The sequence below is a fragment of the Brachycentrus maculatus genome, unplaced genomic scaffold, assembly GCF_059751285.1.
Source record: "Brachycentrus maculatus isolate JH-2025_06_01 unplaced genomic scaffold, ASM5975128v1 h1tg000878l, whole genome shotgun sequence".
In the NCBI taxonomy this organism is placed as follows: domain Eukaryota; kingdom Metazoa; phylum Arthropoda; class Insecta; order Trichoptera; family Brachycentridae; genus Brachycentrus; species Brachycentrus maculatus.
The window spans coordinates 22806-44459 of NW_028281603.1; the positions used below are offsets into that span (position 1 = coordinate 22806).

A 21654-nucleotide genomic window follows, 5' to 3' on the forward strand; every position below is an offset into this window, starting at 1 on the left:
CCGAATTTATTACATCTTCTAAAATTTTGTAGAGTATTAGATTTTTTCATATTTTGACACTAATCTTTGGATCCTGGTTTTCAAACAGTTGTCAGTTTTGGTCTTTCAATCCTCAAATTGATGAACAATGTTTGTAAATTGCTTTATAAGTTTCTATTTTAACCTATAAGATCTGATTATACGTTTAAGATGCAAAATATAATAGTTGTAATTAAAAATGATTAATGTTTTGTATTCATTTTAAGTGCGGGTCAATCGAACAAAGTTTTATTTTGCACGATAAAAAAAAAATTAAAAAGTGGTCACTAAAATAATCACATAAAAATAACTGTTCTAAAGAAGAACTGATACAAAATAACGTAACTGTTAAAAAATAACTGCTTAAAATAACGTTAGCCATGATTTGATCCTGAAGTGCCTGCATAGCTCAGTGGTCAAAATGTCTGACCAGACCACAGAGCATCCGGGTTTGACTCCTAAAATAATGATTTTTAGCAGTGCTTTTTCTTTCTCTTCGTTACATAAATATTTTACTTTTATCTACATTAAAATATACATCCAATTAAACTAAATATGAAAAAAAATCATATGAATTTGGTTGTTTTCAAAAATCGTTGTAATTAATATATTATATATTAAAAATACTGACATTGTTTTTGTATAATTTGAAAAAATAACATAACTGAAATGGCAAATTTGATACCACTCTCCGATTTACATAATGAAATAGAAAAAAAATTCCTTTAATTTTTAGGCTTATTTTTAGAAATATCAGCTATTTTGATTTAGATTCTCCACCAGTCTGTATCGTTTATTTATTTTTTAATTTTAATTGTATCATACTAATTTTAAAATAGTTTTTATTTGAAACTTGTAAAAACACTTCTACGCAGTGATTTTATTTCATGCAGGCAGAGAGGATGGAATGCCGTACCATCATAGTATATGATAACCATCATTCATCATAATCTTCCTCAGTTTCTAAGTACATTATTTCATCATTCATTCACTGATTTTCGTACCATACTTCGAATATTTTAAATGTACTTATACTCCAAGTACAATTTATCAGATCTTGGTACTCTGAACTTAGGATAACTTCAGACCTTGGTACATTTTGTGACGGCTTCTTGTACTTATGTACTTATTGACTGATTTCAATGTACGGAAATTATTTTAATTATAAATTGGCTAACTCTAATTTTATTCAATATTACCCTGGACTGGTACCTGAAGCGGAGGGCTGATTACCTTTCTTTCGTGTGTTAATGATCAAGATAACACTGCGTTTATATGATGCAGTGCCCTATGCACCATTGGGGTGCGGATAAGGGTTCGAATGAATGAATGAAAGAATAAATTGGCACTTACGTGATATATATATAGCCGGAGTCCAAAATAAACTCATATTCTTAGAGTATACAAGAATAAATATTGTCTTTTCTTACGTGTTTGTGACAATTTCTTGTACTTCAGTGATTTTCTGACGATTTCTTGTACTTATAGACTGGATTCAATCAATGCATGGCATTTATTTTACGAAAGTGGCACTCATTTGATACATGATCAGAGTGACAAAATAAACAGGGTGGATAATCGAACTAGCATCTTGTCATAGGCACTTTCCCGAGTTATTTTAAAGACTCAGAATCACACTTTTCACTGCATGACCTATTACGGCCAACCATTCACAGAGAATCGAAGCAGCAACTGAACTCACCCAACGTATTATCGAGATAAACTGCAACCGTAGAAGTGTTTTAAAAAAATATTATCATTAAACTACCAATTGAATTTAAGGATTAGTTTTTACTGCGAAAATTTTGTGTTGTTCTATTTTTATATTTAATTTTTAATTCCATGAGTTATTTTATTAACCTAAAATTAGTTGTACACCAAAGTGAGTATATAGGCTATCTTTACATTACTTATTCATTTGAACGAAAACTGAGAGTTGAAACACAGTTTCAAAATACTAATAAATAATTTTATAACCTGATTGCAGAAATATCCTAACTGCATACAAGGAAATTTGGCAATTAAACTTTATTGTCCGCCTCCGTAGTGTAATGGTCAGCATGCTCGGCTACCGTTCTGGAGGTCCCGGGTTCGATTCCCAGGGGGGTTTAATAAATATAAGTGATTTTTTCACTCTAATATTTATTCAATATTACACTGGACTGGTACCTGGAGTGAAGGGCTGATTACCTTTCCTTCATGTGTAATCGATCAAAATAACACTGCGTTTATATGAAGCAGTGCCCTATGCACCATTGGGGTGCGATAAGGGTTTATAAACTTTAAAAATTGAGTTCTCTGAATCATTTAGCAATATTTTCTTTTGAATATTAGATTAATTTTTGAATAGCTATTTATTTTAGCTAAAACTTTCAGCACAGCAAAATCAGTGGTATAAAGCAGTGTTTCGCAAACAAATTAATATTCATAATACAAAAACCTCTTTCTTTAGAACCTGCTTTTATTAATCTTTTGCTTTTATTGTTGTTAACAGTCGTCATATTGCTCACTCCTTTCAACAACGTCATATATCAAAAGTCAATTTCCAGTTGTGCATGTTTTCAGAATGCCCAGAAAATGTACTATATCCCAGCAAAAGCGGCATATTTTTAACTTAATATTTACCCGCTACAGGGCAGTAAGTGTTGTTTTTGAATTTTGAAGAAAAGGTATTGTTTAATTATTTTTTTAAATATACTAAATATTTTTCAAATGGAGAAAAAAAACCTTAAAAAGATCTGTTGCACAGTAAAAAGTTCAAAAAGTGACTTGATATTTATTTTTGATATTTTTAATTACGATCTCCTGAAAAATCAAGTTTTTTGATATATTACGTTGGTGGAAGGAGTGAGCCATATATGAAATATATGCAAAGTGTTCCGTAACTCAATATTTTTTAATATATAATAAATATTTATATATCTAAATCATTATCCACAGGTATATAAAAAGAATTATGAATAATTGTTCAATAAATTAGAGTAGCTAAATGCTGAACTCAATGGTGACTATAATTGCAGTACTGTCCTGAAGTACATAGTCTAGAGTTGAGAATTCTGTAATTTAAGGTTAGATTGTTTAATTTCGAAAAATTTCAAATCAAAGCAACCTTACCTGACCACACTATAACATGTTACCGTAAATTATTATAAATATACAAACCCTGTCGTCTTATCCGCCATTTGCGTACTACAAATAATTAATTAGAACATTTCCAATGCTTAATTTCTTAATTTTCTGACTGGTTAACAGATTTAACCGAGTTGTAGGGTACTTAACCAAACGGTTAAATGAGCCAATTAAGAAATAATTAGTTGCTGCTTGGATTGAGAAATTGAAATAATCGTTACTTATAAATTGTGTAATTTAATATTTATTTTTAAGTATTACATTACGATTTGAGACATGTTGATTTAAGGTTATTTTTCTTCGTATTTTGACTAGATATTAGCCGATACAATTATGAAATAAATAAATTTACGCTATTCTTAACGTCTGTACGTAGCAAATATGTTGATTTTTAGTATATTAAAATATGATACACATACTACCTTTTAAAAATGCAGGAGAATGCTTTGATTTTCTTTTAAAAGTGCTGTAGAAATGTATAAAATGAAGCGTTTGCTGGGCGTATTTCTGTATTTTTGATCTTGTAGTCATGTGAATGCTTTCATGTAGTGATCGGTGCATTGCTCAGCTCTTATAACTTACTTTATTGATAATAAAGTAAGTCTAACCGCCCCGAAAGATTATATCTTTTGGCATATCTTGATTGCCTTTCTGAGCATCAGCACATGCAATAATTTACGTAACAAAAGGAATGGCTTAACACGTTCCGTGCATCTAACACGGCTCCTGTGTCCATAGAAATCTTGTAGCAACGCGTGGATGGGAATCATGTTGAATAAAGACAAGGATTCGTAGCCGGTTTTATTTGTTTTCAAAACACATAAAACTAGCTACGAATACTTGTTTCAAAACACAATCCTTGTTTGAAAACATATAAAATAAATACACTTATTTACGATGTTTAAATACAAAGAAAAAATTGATTTCGAAGAAAGTTATGGGCTTTCAAAACTTTGCATTGTATGACATTATTTTATACGCATTGAAAGTGTTAACTGATTAAATTAATAAAAACATAAGTAACTAAATACTAGGCACTTCCAAATTGGACTGAAAGCTACATACAAGTATTTCACATTATATCATTTATAAAAAATTCAGAAATTTAAATATTTGATTAAATACATAACCTAAATTGTGGATGCGTTGCTTCAAATCTTATCTTCCCGGGTCCATCCCAACTTATCGTCTTTGTAGACTGCTGGTGTCAACTCTCCTCGTCCTCAGGTGTAGGTCCTTCTATCATGGGCAACATCACCTAGGCCATGCCTTCGAACCATGTTATCTTTCTGTAGCATCCATGAATTCTTTGGTCTTCCTCTAGATGTCTTTCGAGGAAGATCCATGGCGATTGCCTGGTTCACAATATGGTTCTCTGCGTCCTATGTGCCTATACCATCCCAATTGCCTTTCCTCTACCTTACTATTGATGCCTGTTACAGCCAGGCTTCCACGAATGCGTGAACTCCTTATTTTGTCTGTAAGAGACACTCCAGCTGACCATCTAAGCATTCGTATTTCAGCAGTTACTAGTTGCCTATAGTAGGTGCTTTACATCGTCCAGCATTCGAAGCCATACAGGAGTGCGGGTCTGACAATTGTCTGTTTCAGTCAAAACGTAGTGATAATATACAATTTTTTGTAATATTTCTCAGCTTTTTCTGGGTAAATCAAATGCTTTTTTCTCTTTCTGCAATAGTATTAAATTTACAAACTAAAACAAATTGTATGGTGCCTTTGATGATTGTAACAATGAACTATCCACAGAGCAGTTGTTCATACAAAAATAACTGTTTTTTGAAAGATGTAGTGTGTATTTTGTATAAAAAATATAATATTTTATGATATATATTGTAAATAGTAAACACTTTTGTCTTGGAGGAAAAAAAATCTATTTTGGAGCACTTTAAAAATTGACATAGATTTTTTTATCAATCCAGCACTACGGGGTAGACTTTGAAATTTTTGCAACATTTGGCTTTTAACAGGATGGATGTAAAAAAAAATATGCTTGTATATTAATCATTAAAAAAATATTGCAAGATTACTGTAATTTTGATCAACGAAGTTTATCCCAGTTGTTTGATACATAGAAATGCTTTGGTATCTAGAAAATGGTGTTAAAATTTAATTAAAAATTGTAAAATATAACGCTTCTAAATACATATAAAAATATACAAAAGATATTCGCATTTTATTTACAAATATTTCCTCTTCTTCCTCTGGCTCCTATCCACATCCGACACATACACATATACACACACATATATATATATATATATATATATATATATATATATATATATATATATATATATATATATATATATATAGGTCATATAGCGGTTTTTTGCCACTAGATGATGTTGATGCCTATATATGATGATCAGGACCCGACTTTTTAAATGAATATACCTAAAAGGGGACATTGATAAAGAGGCGGTTAGCTACGAAACCGGTAGACATTATAAATTAAGTTATAATAAAATAATTATAGTGCTTTTAAAACCAAGTTACATTTTAATTATAAAATGGAAAATCACAAAGTTAGTGCTTTTAGAGGACATTTTAGGAAAAGTTGTTTTCCAATAAATTGCTTTTGTAAAAAGTTCTGTTGATTTGAAAATGAATTAAATATTTGAAAAAATACGCTATGTGGTGCTTTTTTACTATAGAAAAGGTAAAAACGTTGCAAAAATTCCCGAATTTATTTTGAAGTGTACGATTAGAATGTTATGAGTAAACGAAGGACTCAGGAGTTGTTTGCGTGATCCAATTCTTCGATGTCAAAGATGTGTCTCCCTCTGGTCTGAAATTTTTTATCTGGTGGAGTAAGACTGACATGCAAGCTGTCAAAGAATAGCGGAGACTCTAAACATCAACCACATATCGGTTTTAAATCATTTAAAAGGAGCAAGCTACAAAAAGAAAGGCAAGGCAAAGAAATTTTATTGACCGATTTACTATTAGTGAAATACTGCTGAAACGCAACGAAATCGAACCATTTTTGAAGCGAATCATTAAATACTATAAAAAATGGGTGAAATACGAGAATATCAAATGCATGTGATCATGGTCAAAGGCCAGTGACCCTCCACAAACGACTTCAAAGCCTGGATTATCGGCAAAGAATGTTATGTTGAGTGTTTGGTGGGATTGAAAGGCTGTTGTCCATTACGAGTTGTTGTAACATGGCGAAACCATCAATTCAGTCCTGTACTGTGCACAACTTGACTGTTTGAACGAAGCAACCCAGAAATAACGACCAGAATTGGCCAACAGAATGGGATTTGTGTTCCATCATGACAATGCCCGGCCACAACATGTTTGATGACTCTGAACTAACTGATGGTACTTGGTTGGAAAGTTTTGATGCATCCACCGTATAGTCTGGATCTTGCACTGTCTGATTGTTACTTGTTTCAGTCTCTGCAAAAAATTCTTGATGGTAATAAATTGGTCGACCGAAGAGCCGCTGAAAACTCTTTGCTAAGTTTTTCGACGATAAACCACAGAAGTTCTATTCCGATGGAATTATGAAGCTACCCGAAAAATGGCAAAAGGTCACAAATAATAATGGTCGAAACACATATAATTAAATTTGATTTAAAACAAAGAAAATTTTTGTTAAAAATGTACCGAAAAACCGCAGCGACTATATATGACCCAATATATATATATCATTCATTCATTCAAACCCTTATCCGCACCCCAATGGTGCATATGGCACTGCGTCATATAACGCAGTGTTATCTTGATCGTTAATACATGAAGGAAAGGTGATCAGCCCTCCGCTTATTGAACTTTTTACTGTGCAACAGATCTTTTTAGGTAAAACCTGAAGGTTTTTTTCTCCATTTGAAAAATATTTAGTCTATTTTAAAAAAATAATTAAACCATACCTTTTCTTCAAAATGTAAAAACAACACGTTCTGCCCTGTAGCGGGTAAATATTATGTAAAAAATATGCTGCTTTTGCTGGGATATAGTACATTTTCTACATTATTTCATACATTTAGATACATTTAAGGTAAGGTAACATAAATAAAGGCACCACATCGGATTGACACAGTGTTATCTTGATCGTCAATCACACAAAGGCAAGGGGACCAGTCCTGTGCTTCAGATAAGAAGATATTATATAAATATAACAAACAAATAACACTTTATACATATTAAAAATGCCTCCCTTGAGATGAGGCATCTAACATTTTTATACAAAAGAAGATGGAATTCCGAGCATCCCTAGGTTTGCGACCGGGCATCTGGCTGGCTTTAGTGATAACTTTATACACTTGTGTAACATTCACCTAAAATTAACTAACATACAAATGGAATCCAGCAACAGATCTTTAGAAAAAAATTCAATATAAATGTTTTTTTATTATTTACAAAAATACTTCAATTTCATACTATTACTGTGAGCTTTAGTAGCTCATTATTAGAAATAGGCAGGGCTTAGCAAATAAAAACCTATCAGCGGAAGCTAAACTGGCAGTGCACAACGGAGTCCTGGTTCCAACTCTAATGTATGGAAGTGAAACATGGAGTTGGCAAAAGAAGGATGAAAGTAGACTGAATGCAGCCGAAATGCGATCTCTCAGAAGAATGTGCGACAAAACGATGTATGATAGATGTGCGAATAGTGATATAAGGAAGGAATGCAAAGCTGAGATAAGCATTATCGATAAAATTAAGAAAGGTGTGTTGAGATGGTTCGGACATGTAGAACGAATGAGTGAGGGAAGAACGGTAAAACAAATTTATGAGGCGAATGTTAGTGGGAAAAGAAGCAGAGGAAGACCGAGAAAAACATGGCACGATCAGGTATGCCAAATACTTGAAAGTGGTCAGGTTAGGAGTCGTAACAATCGGCGGGTATGTATGAGGAGATGCATGAACGTGGAAGAGGCGAAGAATGTTTGCAAGGACAGAGTGGTGTGGCGCTCTATTCTCTCTGCCTACCCCTGCGGCGAAGCGGCGTGATGGTTAGTTAGTTAGCTAGGCAGGGCTTATTTTTAAACAAAAAAGTTCCTGGGACTCACTTCAAAAAATATATTCAAATATTGTTTAAATATTCATTACAATACCATATTTTATGCTTTTGACAAATTATATAAATATGGATTGTAATTATGTAAGCGCAAACATTGTTTTGTCTAATTGATTTTGAAAATGTAAAAAAATATATATATGTATATGTGAAAAAAGGTCCGGAACACCGTTCCAACACATTACATGAAAAAAGGCCCTGGAAATAGGTATCAAATTGTAGTAGAGTGGGTTCGAACCGAGAAACTCTGACTCAAGAGTCCGCGACACTAACCGCGGGGCCATAACCCGACAAAAGGTTTCTCACCAAAATGTTTGAACATGTGCTTTTTTAAATTAGACTTTTGTTTACAAGTATAGTCGCACATTGAGCAAAAGAAAGGTTTTCTATCCGAATGAGTTAAAATGTGCACTTTCAAATTGGATTTTTGTATACAGGTATAATCGCACATAGAGCATGAGTAAGGTTTCCGATCTGAATGAGTTAAAATGTGCGCTTTTAAGTTAGATTTTTGTATACAGGTATAATCGCACACTGAGCAAGAGTAAGGTTTCCGATCCGAATGAGTTAAAATGTGCGCTTTTAAATTAGATTGCTGTTTACAAGTAAAATCACACACTGAGCAAAAGAAAGGTTTTCGATTTGAATGAGTTAAAATGTGCGCCTTTAAATTAGATTGCTGTTTACAAGTAAAATCACACACTGAGCAAAAGAAAGGTTTTCGATCCGAATGAGTTAAAATGTGCGCTTTTAAATTAGATTGCTGTTTACAAGTAAAATCACACACTGAGCAAAAGAAAGGTTTTCGATTTGAATGAGTTAAAATGTGCGCTTTTAAATTAGATTTTTGTATACAAGTATAATTGCAAAATGAGCAAGAGAAAGGTTTTCGATCTGAATGAGTTAAAATGTGGGCTTTTAAGTTAGATTTTTGTATACAGGTATAATCGCACGCAGAGCAAGAGTAAGGTCTATGACCGGAATGGGTCAACAAGTGCGCTTTCAGATTATAATTTTGCGTACATATATAATCGCACAGAGGGCACGAGTATGGCTTCTCACCGGAATGAACTCGCATGTGTCTATTCAAAGACGTTTTTGCTGAGCATATGAATTCACATTCGGAGCAAGATAACAGTTTCTCCCCAGTATGAGTGAACATGTGAACTTTCAAATGCGATTTTTGAATGAAAGTGTAATCGCACATCATGCATGGGTAAGCCTCCTTGCCCGAATGTGTCAGTGTGTGGAGTTTTAAACTGTAATTTTGCCTGCTGGTGAAATCACACAGCGAACAAGAAAACGATTTTGTGACAGAGTGAGCTAGCATATGTGTATTTAAAGAAGTTTTTGCTGAGCATACAAATTCACACTCGGAGGATGAGAAAGATTTTTTGTCGGAATGGACTAGTTTGTGGGCGATCAAATCACATACCCGGGAACATGTGAATTTACACTTTACACATGATAATGGTTTCTTATCAGATTGATTCAAAAGATGTTTTCTTAAAATTCCCATGTCTGAATACATAACTTTGCCGTTCTTGTCACCATGAACTGAGCTTTGGCTGTTGTTATCCAAATCTGAAAAAAAAAACTTTTAATAATAAAACTTTTATTACCTTAATACCATATAATTTTTTTGACATCATCAGCTGGTTTAAGTGATCACTTTACGCACGTGTAACATTCACTAATTTTACCCATGATTGACAACCACACTACTCAAATTCTCGGAAGTTCTATATATTTTATCAAATTTGAAAACATTATAAATATTATAGGTGCCTCAACTTGAGATGACGCATCTATCATTTTTATATGAAAGAAGATGAAAGTCCAGGGCTTAAGACCTGGTATTTGCTGGCTTAAGTGATCACTTTGTACTTTGTGCAGTGACCATACAAAAAGTAAAGTATGTTTTCTTTAAACCGCACCCGATGGTGCATAGGGCACTGCATTTTATATAAACGCTGTGTTTTCTGGATTGTTAACACACGAAGGAAAGGTTATCAGACCTCCGCTTCAGGTACCAGTCCAGGGTAATATTGGATAAATATTAGAATGAAAAATCACTTATATTTATTTGACCCCACCCTGGGAATCGAACCCAGGACCAGTAAGGTAGCCGGCGTGCTGACCATGAAACTATGGAGGCGGACATGAAATTATTAGCCATACAAAAATTAAGGTAAGTAGGCATGTATTAAAAAATATTTTTTATTTAAGTTTTACTTATTAATTACCATTATTTCTTAAAATCTACTGTGACACGTGTTTCGATGCATTCCGCATCATTTTCAAACACCGTAAGATGCGCAATGCACTGAAATCTGTGACACAGTAGATTTTAAGGAATAGTGGTATTTATTAAGTAAAACCTACATTAAAAATGGATAGATTTTACCACAAAGTGACTGCCGAATCAATTTATGAATATAATAAAATAACAACTACGTAATTTTTTCTACGTTAATTTTATTTGACCGGCAACCGGGTTTCGTCGTAACCGGCATCATCAAACTGGTGATCAGACCAGTCTGATGATCTCGGTTACGACGAAACCCGGTTGCTAGTCAAATAAAATTTTTGTGGAAAAAGTTACATGGTTGTTATTTTATTATATAAAAATGCAGTTCCACCAAGAAATGTCAGTAAAAAAACTTATATCAATTTATTATTATTATTATATACCATATCCACTCCCTAGGTGGAGCATATGGAGTCCACAAACTGTCTCCAATGAATGAATATCAATTAATGAAATTGTAGTTTAACTTACTAGAATCGGTAGAATCACTGTGTTGGAATTCAAGGCATTCTAGTTTACTGCCAGTAAAAGTATGGATGCCGTTAGCCAGTTCTTTGGATCGCAGTTTGGAGCTACTCTCTTCACTCCTGTCTTCCCGGACATCATCACCTTCTCCAGCGCCCCTTTTAGGCTCAAACTTGACGCAAGTTACATATGATAAGCCGCGATGAGAAATATCACTGATATTTGTATCAGATCCCGGTTCTGTCTTGATTATATTACAATACGATGTCTCCTTATGTGTCATGAAGATACCCTCTTCTGCGTTTATCGGTCCAGCCTTCACTGCAGTCAGATCCATGTTTTGCAGAGTGCCACCTGCAAAATACAACATATTTATAACCAGGGCTTATTTTCTTCATGTAACGCGGCAGAACAGCGTTCCGGCACCTTTTAAAAAAAAAACCTAAAAAAAAATACTATATGAACAACATTTTGAGTGTGTTCAAATACTTATTCACAAATCTGGATTATCACTCAAAATGTCATAAATAAATTAACTATTTATAAAATTAATTAACTATGTTTTCACCATTTTCTTTTTTAAAAAGTGGTTAAAACCAAGTTAATTAATTTTAAAAAGTTTATAAAATGTGCCACAAAGTATCTGCAAAAAACATTCAAAAAATTAATTATTTACTGATTTGGCGTTTAATTTGTAGAACTCCATTTTGATTTATGTATTAATTTTAAATCAAACACAGATTTTTTGAGTCTACTAAGTTGTATTTTATTAACAAAAACACATAAAAAAATTATATTGTGACAATTGTTTCGCCTAGTAATGGCATTTTCAAACGAAAATGTTCGTTTGAAAATGTCATAACTTATATGGCATTTTCGAACATTCGTTAAAAATCTGTGTTTGATTTAAAATTAATACATAAAATAAATTAACTGGTCAAATTATAAGCTAAAATAATAAAAATGAAAATGATATTTTCTGGCGTTTCTCATGTATGTGATTATAGTCCAGGATTCGGACCTCACATACTAATAAAAGAGTTTCTGCTCAATTAAAAGCTTCTTTTCATCTAACTTATAGATGTCTCTAGCGAAGTTCTAGTGATTCAAGAACAATGTTTTGAAATTAGTTCATATATATAGAGCTTCCAAGAATTTGAGTAGTGTAGTGTGGTTGTCAAAAATGGGTAGAATTGGTGAATGTTACGCGTGTGTAAAGTGATGACTTAAACCAGCCTATGACGGTCGGCAGCCCCGTAAATACTCAGACTTACTATTCTTCTTCATCTTTGATGAAATTTTAAAAAATATCAGAGGAAACAATATTTGCGCTTACATAATTACAATCTATATTTATATTATTCATCAAAATGATGAAATATGGTATCGTAATAAATATTTTAAATGATATCTAATATATTTTTTTAGTGAAAAGCTTGACATGAAGTGAGCTCAGGAAACATTTTTGTTCTAAAAAAAAGCCCTTTATTTAATAATGCAAGGAAAACATAAATTAGACTATGCATTGACTCTAATTTTTACAGATCATGGAGCATTGCGAGAATACCCCTTCCATTTTAAAATTAGACAAAACTCCATTTGTGAATGTGATGAGACGTCATCACAAGATGTCCCTCATTTAGTGTGGGCATGTCCAATTTTTAAAAACAAAGATTTTAATTGGAAACAAAACGTGCAAAAGAAGGTTGATAAAAAGTTGATAAAAATTGATGAGGCAATAGGACATAATGATTTATCGAATTTAGTGGTGTCTTATTTAGAAAACATCGCTCACTCCTTTCAAGAACGTCATAAATCAAAAAACTTGATTTTTCAAGAGAACATTTTTAAAGTTTAAAAATATAATACAATGTATTAAAAATAAATACCAAGCCACTTACTGAACTTTTTACTGTGGAACAGATCTTTTTGAGTAAAACCTGAAGGTTTTTTCTCCATTTGAAAAATATTTAGTATATTTAAAAAAATAATTAAACAAAACCTTTTCTTCAAAATGCAAAAACAACACTTTCTACCCTGTAGCGGGTAAATATTACGTTAAAAGTATGCTGCTTTTGCTGGGATATAGTACATTTTTTGGGCATTCCGAAAACATGCACAACTTAAAATTGACGATTTTTTATTTATGACGTTGTTGAAAGGAGTGAGCGATATCACAAGACGAATAAGAATAAGAATAAGTCTGTTATCCTGCATTTCAATTGGAGATACAGGATAGCAGACTTAAACTATATATCTTCCTGTAAAAAACACCAATTACTCAGTCTAGAAGATCGTCGTTTGTTATTGGATATGGGTATCCTCCAGGATATAATCAGTGGACGTCTAGATAGTCCGGTTATGACTTCCAAAATAACATATGATGTACCCGGCTACCGTACCCGTCACACATCACAATCTTTGTTCAGAGTACCTGTCCTTCGAACTAATTATGCGCGGAGTTCACCTATGTTTCGAATGGCTAGTGAGTACAACTCATGTTTTAGCCAAGTGTACATTTTCAATTGCGGAAAATCTGTGTTGAAAAGTCCAATGGTGAGCATATCGTAGTCGTACAGGAGAAAGTGACCAACTAACAAAACGTAAAATGTTCAGGAGGGCCATTTAAGTCACTTTTGCTTAGCAAGAAAATAAACATCATTGCAGTTAGTCATTTTTAACAAGTCAATAAATGTTACAGACAGATCGCACACCCCGTGCGGCGGCCCGGAAAAGGACTTCTAGGCGTCCGGCGGGCGAGACGGTTGCCCGTCGGGCCGCGGCCCGAAGAAGGGCTTTTGGAAATTCATGCAGACTTCGTATGGCTTCGGCACTGTATTTGTATGTTTAGGATAAGGAAAATGTGTTAGATATAAGTAAGAATTATGGAATATGGGAAAATATTAAATTAAAGAATATGTCTAGTAATCCATTGTTGTAAAGGCACCGGTACGGTATGGAAATATAGCCCGTCCGGTGTCCCTTAGAGAGAGACAGAGATATGGCTGTCTCTTTCCCCCGGCCGCTGATTGGCTGTACTTTCCCACTGTCGGGCGGTACGCGATCACTGCTGGGTATTTAGAGGGCGCATTTTTCGATAATAAATCAGTTCTGGTGCGACTGCTGAAACCTGTGTTTCATTTCTCCGCTCCCGCTCCTTGGACACCTCGCCGCGCCGCCAGCCTGGACCGTTTCGCCTCTTTGTACCGATTCACGGACCAGTTTCGGAAAGCCCTTATCAGGGCTATTGAGGTTGACTTGTCGGTCCAGTGCTTGCTCTTCCTGGCTCATACATCCAGTCACCTCCGTCTGTATCCAGCTTACAACTCGGTACGGCGGGGCCGTCTGGAACCTCACCCCTTACAACGGTGGCAAGTTGGCAGATTCCGAGTGAAGGCCAGGCGTGTATATTTCTTCAGAGTCATCGCCCGTAACCCGCGTCGGTTACAATATATTATACTTCCAAGTTTAAAATCCTTTGGGATTTTTTTCAGGGCATTATTAAGCTAGTAAGATATCAAATAGTCAATGATCACGTTTTTGTAAAAAATGCACTTGGTCACTTTCTCCTGTATGACTACGATATTGTCCTCTCAGGATCTTTAAAAAACTATGCTTCTCTGCATTGTATGTATGTCCCTACTAGAATCAACATCACACACACACACACACATTCATTCGTTTAAGCTTTCATTTATGCTTAATGAAATAGACATCAATAATGTTTCTTTTAATACATTTAACATATTACTATTTGTACAATGCTGGATGAGAAAGTTGTCAACATTTTGACAAACACCTCAAGTTCGCAAGCGTGCAATGTATGTAAAGCTACTCTTAATGATTAAAACAAAATTTAAAAAAAAAAACCAAAAAACAGAGTCTGTATGAAGATACATTTAAATATGGTATTTCTGTGTGTATGAAGGCATCGGAATCAATTGTCTGATGATGACGATGATGATGATGTTGTAGATGGTGAGGACATTAATGTACAGAAGAATTTTTATCAAAATTGTTTAGTATATACATTACGAGTAGAATTTATACAATTGTTTTTTTTTCTTTAGAATTTATGAAAATCCACCGCCCAAATAACCAAATTGGGCATTTTTTAAATAAGATAATTATTAAAAAAGCATCAAATATCATTTTCCGATCAGAATATTAAATAAACCCAATATTATATTTTTGGCGCCCTAAATTGGTCATCCGACCTTATGCGCATTGGCATGAAATACGGTCACATTTTTTCTGTGCTCTTGATATTGGTAGTTTTCGTTGTACGAATTGACATTAATAAAGAGAAGATGGGCCAAATTACTGTTTTAATCCGTTATTCAAGCATTTAATTTGTATAACAGTAGATTATTTTAAGTTAACGATTTGAAAGTTTTCAAATCTATCAAACTGACGTTTATGTTTCGAATACAATACAAACTGAACGAAAATAAATTTGATTATAACACGAGTTGAATGGAAAAGGATACCTTACCTTTTATTGTGCAGAAGTTTGAAGGCTATTTATTCGGTAAATGGTATAATAAGTCACTGACTATTGGTTTAAAAAAGTATAACCCAAAGATTATATACTAGTGTATAACCACACACGATTCCGACAGGTGATATCACAGACAAACTAATTTAAAAGAAGCTCGAATGCGCCGCATGCAAAGACCAAAGACAAATTTGTGTAGACTAACTAATTGTATTGCCATATGCCTCCTTAGGTAGGTCCCAAACACGCGCGTTTTCCGCTTTCGGAATTTAGAATTCTGAACTCAGAAAAGAGTTTTATTCGATTATATACATTCTAAATATGAAAGGTTTGTATTTATAAAAGCTAAATCAATAATTGAACTCACCAATTTTTATTGATTAACCAAAAAATATAATTATATTTAAAAGCATTTCATTCGGAAAAAAAATATTCGTCAATAAGCGAATTCTGAATTATTTCAATTATTTTTATTTATTTATAATTTTCTACATATTATTTATTCTATAATATATAAAAAAACGTGTTACATTAGATTTATTTATACATGTATAAAGTGGCATTTACAAAGTATAAGTTAAATACAAAAAACGGATAAATATGAATAAATATAATTCAATACGAACCAAATTATAAAAACGGCGATAAAGTGGGAGTAACTACCATGGAATTATGAGGAAAACTTATTTTTATTATTTGACGCAAATATGTCCGCCTCCGTGATGAGGTGGCATATTTGGCTATCGTCCCGATCTTGAACTCTATATCCGGAGGGTAAAAATACGTATAAAATATATTTCCACTTTCATGTTCATTACAAATGGCACCCTGCAGTCATCTAATTAACGACTATGTTAATACTGCATCAACTAATGCTTTAGGTAAAGGTTGAAGACTTAAAAGATAGTACATACAGCAGCAGTTGTGAAAATATAAGTAGGTTCATATCTTACAAAAACTAAGTTTCTTCGAATTGTAATATATTACACATTTTCCGCTTCGGACACTGTTTTATCCCCAGAATGCATCTTGAGAAGATGGGTTTTTAAATTATATTTATATAAACACGTATACGAGCACTGTGAGCAAGAGAACGGTTTCTCGGTAGCATGTACGAGCATATGTCTTTTCAGAGTCCCTCTCCGCGAGAATGAAGCATGACACTCGGGACAAGGGAATGGTGTCTCACCAGTGTGAATGAGCATGTGTTGTTTTATATCGCCTTTTCGTGAACACGAGAATCCACATTCCGGGCACGAGAAAGGTTTTTCGCCAGAATGAGATAGCAAATGTGTTTTTAAATGAAATTTACGTGCAGTTGTGAATGGGCACAATGAGCAAGAGAATGGCCTCTCACCAGTATGAGTCAAAATGTGCGTTTTTAAATTAACTTTCAGCGAACAAGTGAAACTACACTCCGGGCAAAAGAACAGCTTTTCGCCAGTGTGAGTCAACATGTGTCTTTTTAAATGCTCTTTTTGTGAAAACGCGTATGCGCACTCCGAACACGCGAATGGTTTCTCGCCGGTATGAACCAGCATGTGTTTTTTCAAGATATGTCCCAACGAGCATGTGAATGAACACTCCGTACAAGCGTAAGGTTTCTCACCAGTGTGCGTGAGCATATGTTTTTTTAAATACCATTTATGCTTGCATGTATATAAACATTCCGTGCATGCGAAAGGCTTCTCGTCAGAATGGGTCAACATGTGTGTTTTCAAATGGCCTTTGTGTGAAAATGTAAATTTACATTCTGAGCAACGAAACGGTCTCTCGTTAGTATGTGTCATCAAATGTGACTTTAAATGTCCTTTCTGTATAAATTTTGATTTACATTCTGGACACGCGAATGGTCTGTCGTCAGAATGGGTAAACATGTGTTTTTTCAAAGATTCTTGGAGTGAACATGTATATTCACACTTCGGACAAGACCTCTGTTTTACTGCTAGAACACGGGGTAATTTATCTTCTGAATATTTAAACTTTTTTCTGGTTTCCCTCGACTCTGAAATGAAATGAAAAGAGGTGAAATGATAGATGGAAAGAACAAATTAAATTACAAGTAAAAATAAGTACACAGTATTTTGTATTTTAAAAGCATTTTTAACTTTGTGGTACGGTAGTATAACACTCTCTTAATCATTCATCGTTCACTTTGCGTAATACCACTTTTGATGTACAAAGTAATTGAATAATTATAAGATTTAAGTAATTGACTCCCTGAAAATCAAACCAGGGATCTATTACATTTTAGCTAAAAACGCTAACAACTTCACTATGGAGGTATAAAATAAATAAAAAAAGAAGTAAGTACTCACTGGAGCAATTTCCTGTTTCGTTCGAGGTTCTCACTTTATTCTGTTTGATGTTAGTAGAGGAGGTATCAACTACTACATCCTCGTTGAGTTTAGTGATGATGCTGATACCCGGGTCAGCTGGCTCTACGCTTACGTCTTCTGAAGTATTCAGATCATCATCTTCGTCAGGTTGTGGTTCAGATTTGATAAAAACGACGTTTAAGTGTTCTTCGAGGGGTGGAATGTCAATAATGTTCAACTCCGGTTCACTTTTGAGGATAACAGGAGACGGTGATTGTTCTTTGGCAGGGATAATATCCTCTCCTACATTTCCCGGTTCGGTTTTGATATTTACTGGGGCAATCTCTGTCTGTTCTGTGCAAGCGACAGGTTTCTTACGAGTGTGCGCTAGCATATGTTTTTTTAAATACCATTTCTTCTTGCATGTATATGAACATTCCGTGCATGCGAAAGGTTTAAGGTTAGAATGGGTCAGCATGTGCGTTTTCAAATGGCCTTTATACAAAAATGTAAATTTACACTCCGAGCAACGAAACGGTCTTTCGATAGAATGTATTATCATGTGAGCCTCTAATTGTCCTTTTTCTAAAAAAAATAATTTACACTCTGAACACGCGAATGTTCCGGTGTCAGAATGAGTTAACATGTGTTTTTCTAAAGATTCTTGGAGTGAGCATGTATATTCACAATGAAAACAAGATCTCTGTTTTACTGCTATAAGATTAGGTGATTTATCTTCTGAATACTCAAACCCTTTTCTGGTTTCTCTCGACCCTGAAATGAAATAGAGAATGGTGAGATTAAAGATGAAAAAACTAAGTATTTAATGTACAAAAAGTCTTCACACGACATAAATCAAGTGAAAAAGTAAGTGGATAAGCATACAAACATTAAGATTGTTTTTTAATGGAAGTATCGCATTTCATGGTTTACAGTGATACCCTAATATGGTAGAGAATAAAGCACAACGGATATAGTCGTATGAATGATAGGGCACCCCATTGTCAGCGTAAACCTGCTTATTAATGAAATGAAAACAAGTTGATCATTCCTACGCCTTGGGTACAAGTCCAGGGTAATATTGAATAATTGTAAGATTAAAAAAATCGACCCCCCTGGAAATCGAACCTGGGATTTAATGCACTGCAGCTAAAAATGCTAACCACCTAATTACGAAGGCATACAAAATAAACAATACAAGTAGCAAGTACTCACGTGAACAATTTCCTATTTTCTTTGAAGTTCTTACTTTATTTTGTTTCATGTTAGTACAGGAAGTATCAACTACTCCATCATCGTTATTCAGTTTAGGGATGGTTCTCGCTCTAGCTGGCTCCACGCTTATGTCTTCCGAAGTATGGAGACCATCATCTTCTATAGCATCTGATTGTGGTTCAGACTTAATAAAAACAACGTTTAAGTGTTCCTCGAGAGGTGGAATGTCAATAACAAGATTCTCTGGTTCAGTTTTAAAGATAACAGGACATGGTGCCCTTTCCTCGGTATAGAGAGTATCCTCTTCTACATCTTTCGGTTCCGACTTGAAATTTAATGGAACGAGCTCCATCTGTTCTTCAGAGTGTACCACCTATAAATACAGGTTACTGAGTAACTCATAAAATCATCTGTAACGAACATTATTTTGTTGAATATTACACATTTATTCTGTTTATAAATCGAACTTTTAAACGCAAGCCGTTTTGAATCTTTGAGTGGCTTCTGCCAAAATGATTTGAATTGATGTATTTTTTATACCATAAATGAGTCCGGCTTGTGTAGAGAAATAATTATTTTTAAAGTTTTAATTTTTAAATCTTCATATATATATTAACTAACCATCACGCCGCTTTCAAGGCAGCAAAGGCAAAGAGGATAGAATGCCACACCAATCTGTATGCAAACATTTTTCACCACTCATCCATATCCTGAATGTACAATGAGTGAGGAAAGAACGGTAAAACAAATATATATGAGGCGAACGTAGTTGGAAATAAAGACAGATTTGACCAAATATTTAAAATACTTGAAAGCAAGTCGGAATAATCGGGGGATATATCACTAGTTAAATGCCAAAGGGCTGTAACGCAAAAAATAATTAAACTCTAAAGAGTTTAATTATTTAATTTTAATTTAATTTCAATTTTAATTTTTGGAATAAATTCCAAAAATGGTCTAAATTGTCAACATTTTTATATTCGAAAAAGACACACATGATTCTAAATGAAATGGGCATTTCTAACACTAGATAATGGGTGTCTTTTTCGAATATGAAAATGTTGACGATTTAGATACCATTTTTGGAATAAGGAGTTAATTTGTTTTGCGTTGTGCCCCCAGCGATAAATGGGGTAATGCATATTCATTCGTGAAATGGGCAAAAAATGTTTGCAAAGACAGAGTGATGTGGTGTTACATTCTCTCTGTCTACTTCTTCAAAGCCGGCGTGATGGTAAGAGTACAGGATCTCTCAGTCACTGTTCATGCACTGAGCAATAAAATTCAAACACTCCAAACCACTTACCGTGTCTTCACTTAAGCACGCTATCGACGCATCCGATATATTTGGGGTCGTTGGGAGGTTCCGTTGTCCACCGTATTCCTTCAGCGCCTTCTGCCGGGCTCGAAACTGTCTATTTCTTTCTAAAGTAGTTTTTGGCGCTTTCTTTTGTAGTTTTTTTTGCAGTCTAATTTCTTTTTTACGTTCTCTAAAGGCTCGCACTCTTTCTGTACTTGTCTTTTTCTCCATTTCACTTGTCACACACAATTGTTAACTTCAAAATATAAAAACATGTATATACAATATCTAAGCGCCTACTAGTTCCCTGTGCTACATATTAACACAGTATACTCGGCGCATTCGACAGAGAGAGTAGAAACGATTTTCACAATCTTCCTTTTTAAATGTCGTTTGAATTCGGAAAAGGGGAAGCGTTTCACTTTTTCGTCCGGTTCAGGCCAGTGTACCCTACCGCGCCTAAAGAAGTTTCATTTCAAAATCCGATACGTGGTAGTATTGTCCATAATTTTGATAGGAATTCACCCACGACATACTTTTTTGTGTACTTGCACGAAATGGCTGACAGATGACAGATAGATAACGGCTACAAGTAACGAATATCTATGGTTAAATTATAATGCTGTTAAGTATCTGCATCCATATATTAAAAATATAATCCTTAAGTACTTACTTGTCGAGAGTTGGTTCATGATATTGAAAATCTAAAGTTTTATCGATAATACATAGTAAAAAGGTTTTATAAATTACAATCAATGGATACTGCCAAGTCCATCCAAATCTACAATTCTTATACTCGAAATCATCTCAATATCGCGTAATTTATCTTGAAACCCTGTTTTAAAAAAACCGTTATAAGCTGATAGTTGGTATGTTTTTGTCAACCCTTTTTTTGAAGAGATATAAAAATCGAGTGGGCTAATTTTTTTAAACAGAGATCTTGTCTTCCATATTTTTACATCAACTTCTACATACGATATGTTGATGTTATACATAATAAAAACAGTGATAAAGAAACATCATAATATGCAATTGAAAATATGAATGAGCTTATCTTATATTATCAAATCTTATTATTTATTAAAATATAAAGAAACAACAATATTCCTATTTAACAAATATTATTTTTATCCTTTTTGTGTAATGTAGAACAATCTGTTATATTTTGTCGTATGATTTTTTTCGTACATTTTTTCTGTATACCCTCAAATATTTTTGTACTAGATAAAATTGGATTTCTATAAGTGCCAGTCCACGCTTACAACGTTACCTTTCCGTTTAACAAAATGTGATTAGGACCAATAAAAACGGGTACCTAAAATTTTCTGTTATCAAAGAATAAAAATA

At 33.8% G+C, this 21654-nt stretch overlaps 1 protein-coding gene across 2 annotated transcripts; it reads right to left on the reverse strand.

The window, feature by feature from the left end:
* Positions 1–15994: 15994 nt before the first annotated feature.
* On the reverse strand, positions 15995–21636 carry LOC148299938 (uncharacterized). Of its 2 annotated transcripts, none has more exons than XM_088275464.1 (4): positions 20314–20447; positions 19008–19417; positions 17793–18566; positions 15995–17479 (listed from the first exon to the last, which is right to left on the reverse strand). In XM_088275464.1, exons 2-4 carry the CDS (start codon positions 19357–19359, stop codon positions 16458–16460), a joined length of 2148 nt encoding a protein of 715 aa, XP_088131590.1. In that variant the 5' UTR covers positions 19360–19417; positions 20314–20447; the 3' UTR covers positions 15995–16457. The 2 variants fall into 2 exon arrangements, with proteins under 2 accessions (XP_088131590.1, XP_088131591.1); XM_088275465.1 differs by having other exon boundaries at positions 17313–17477; positions 19008–19380; positions 20314–21636.
* Between the last annotated feature and the right edge of the window lie 18 nt (positions 21637–21654).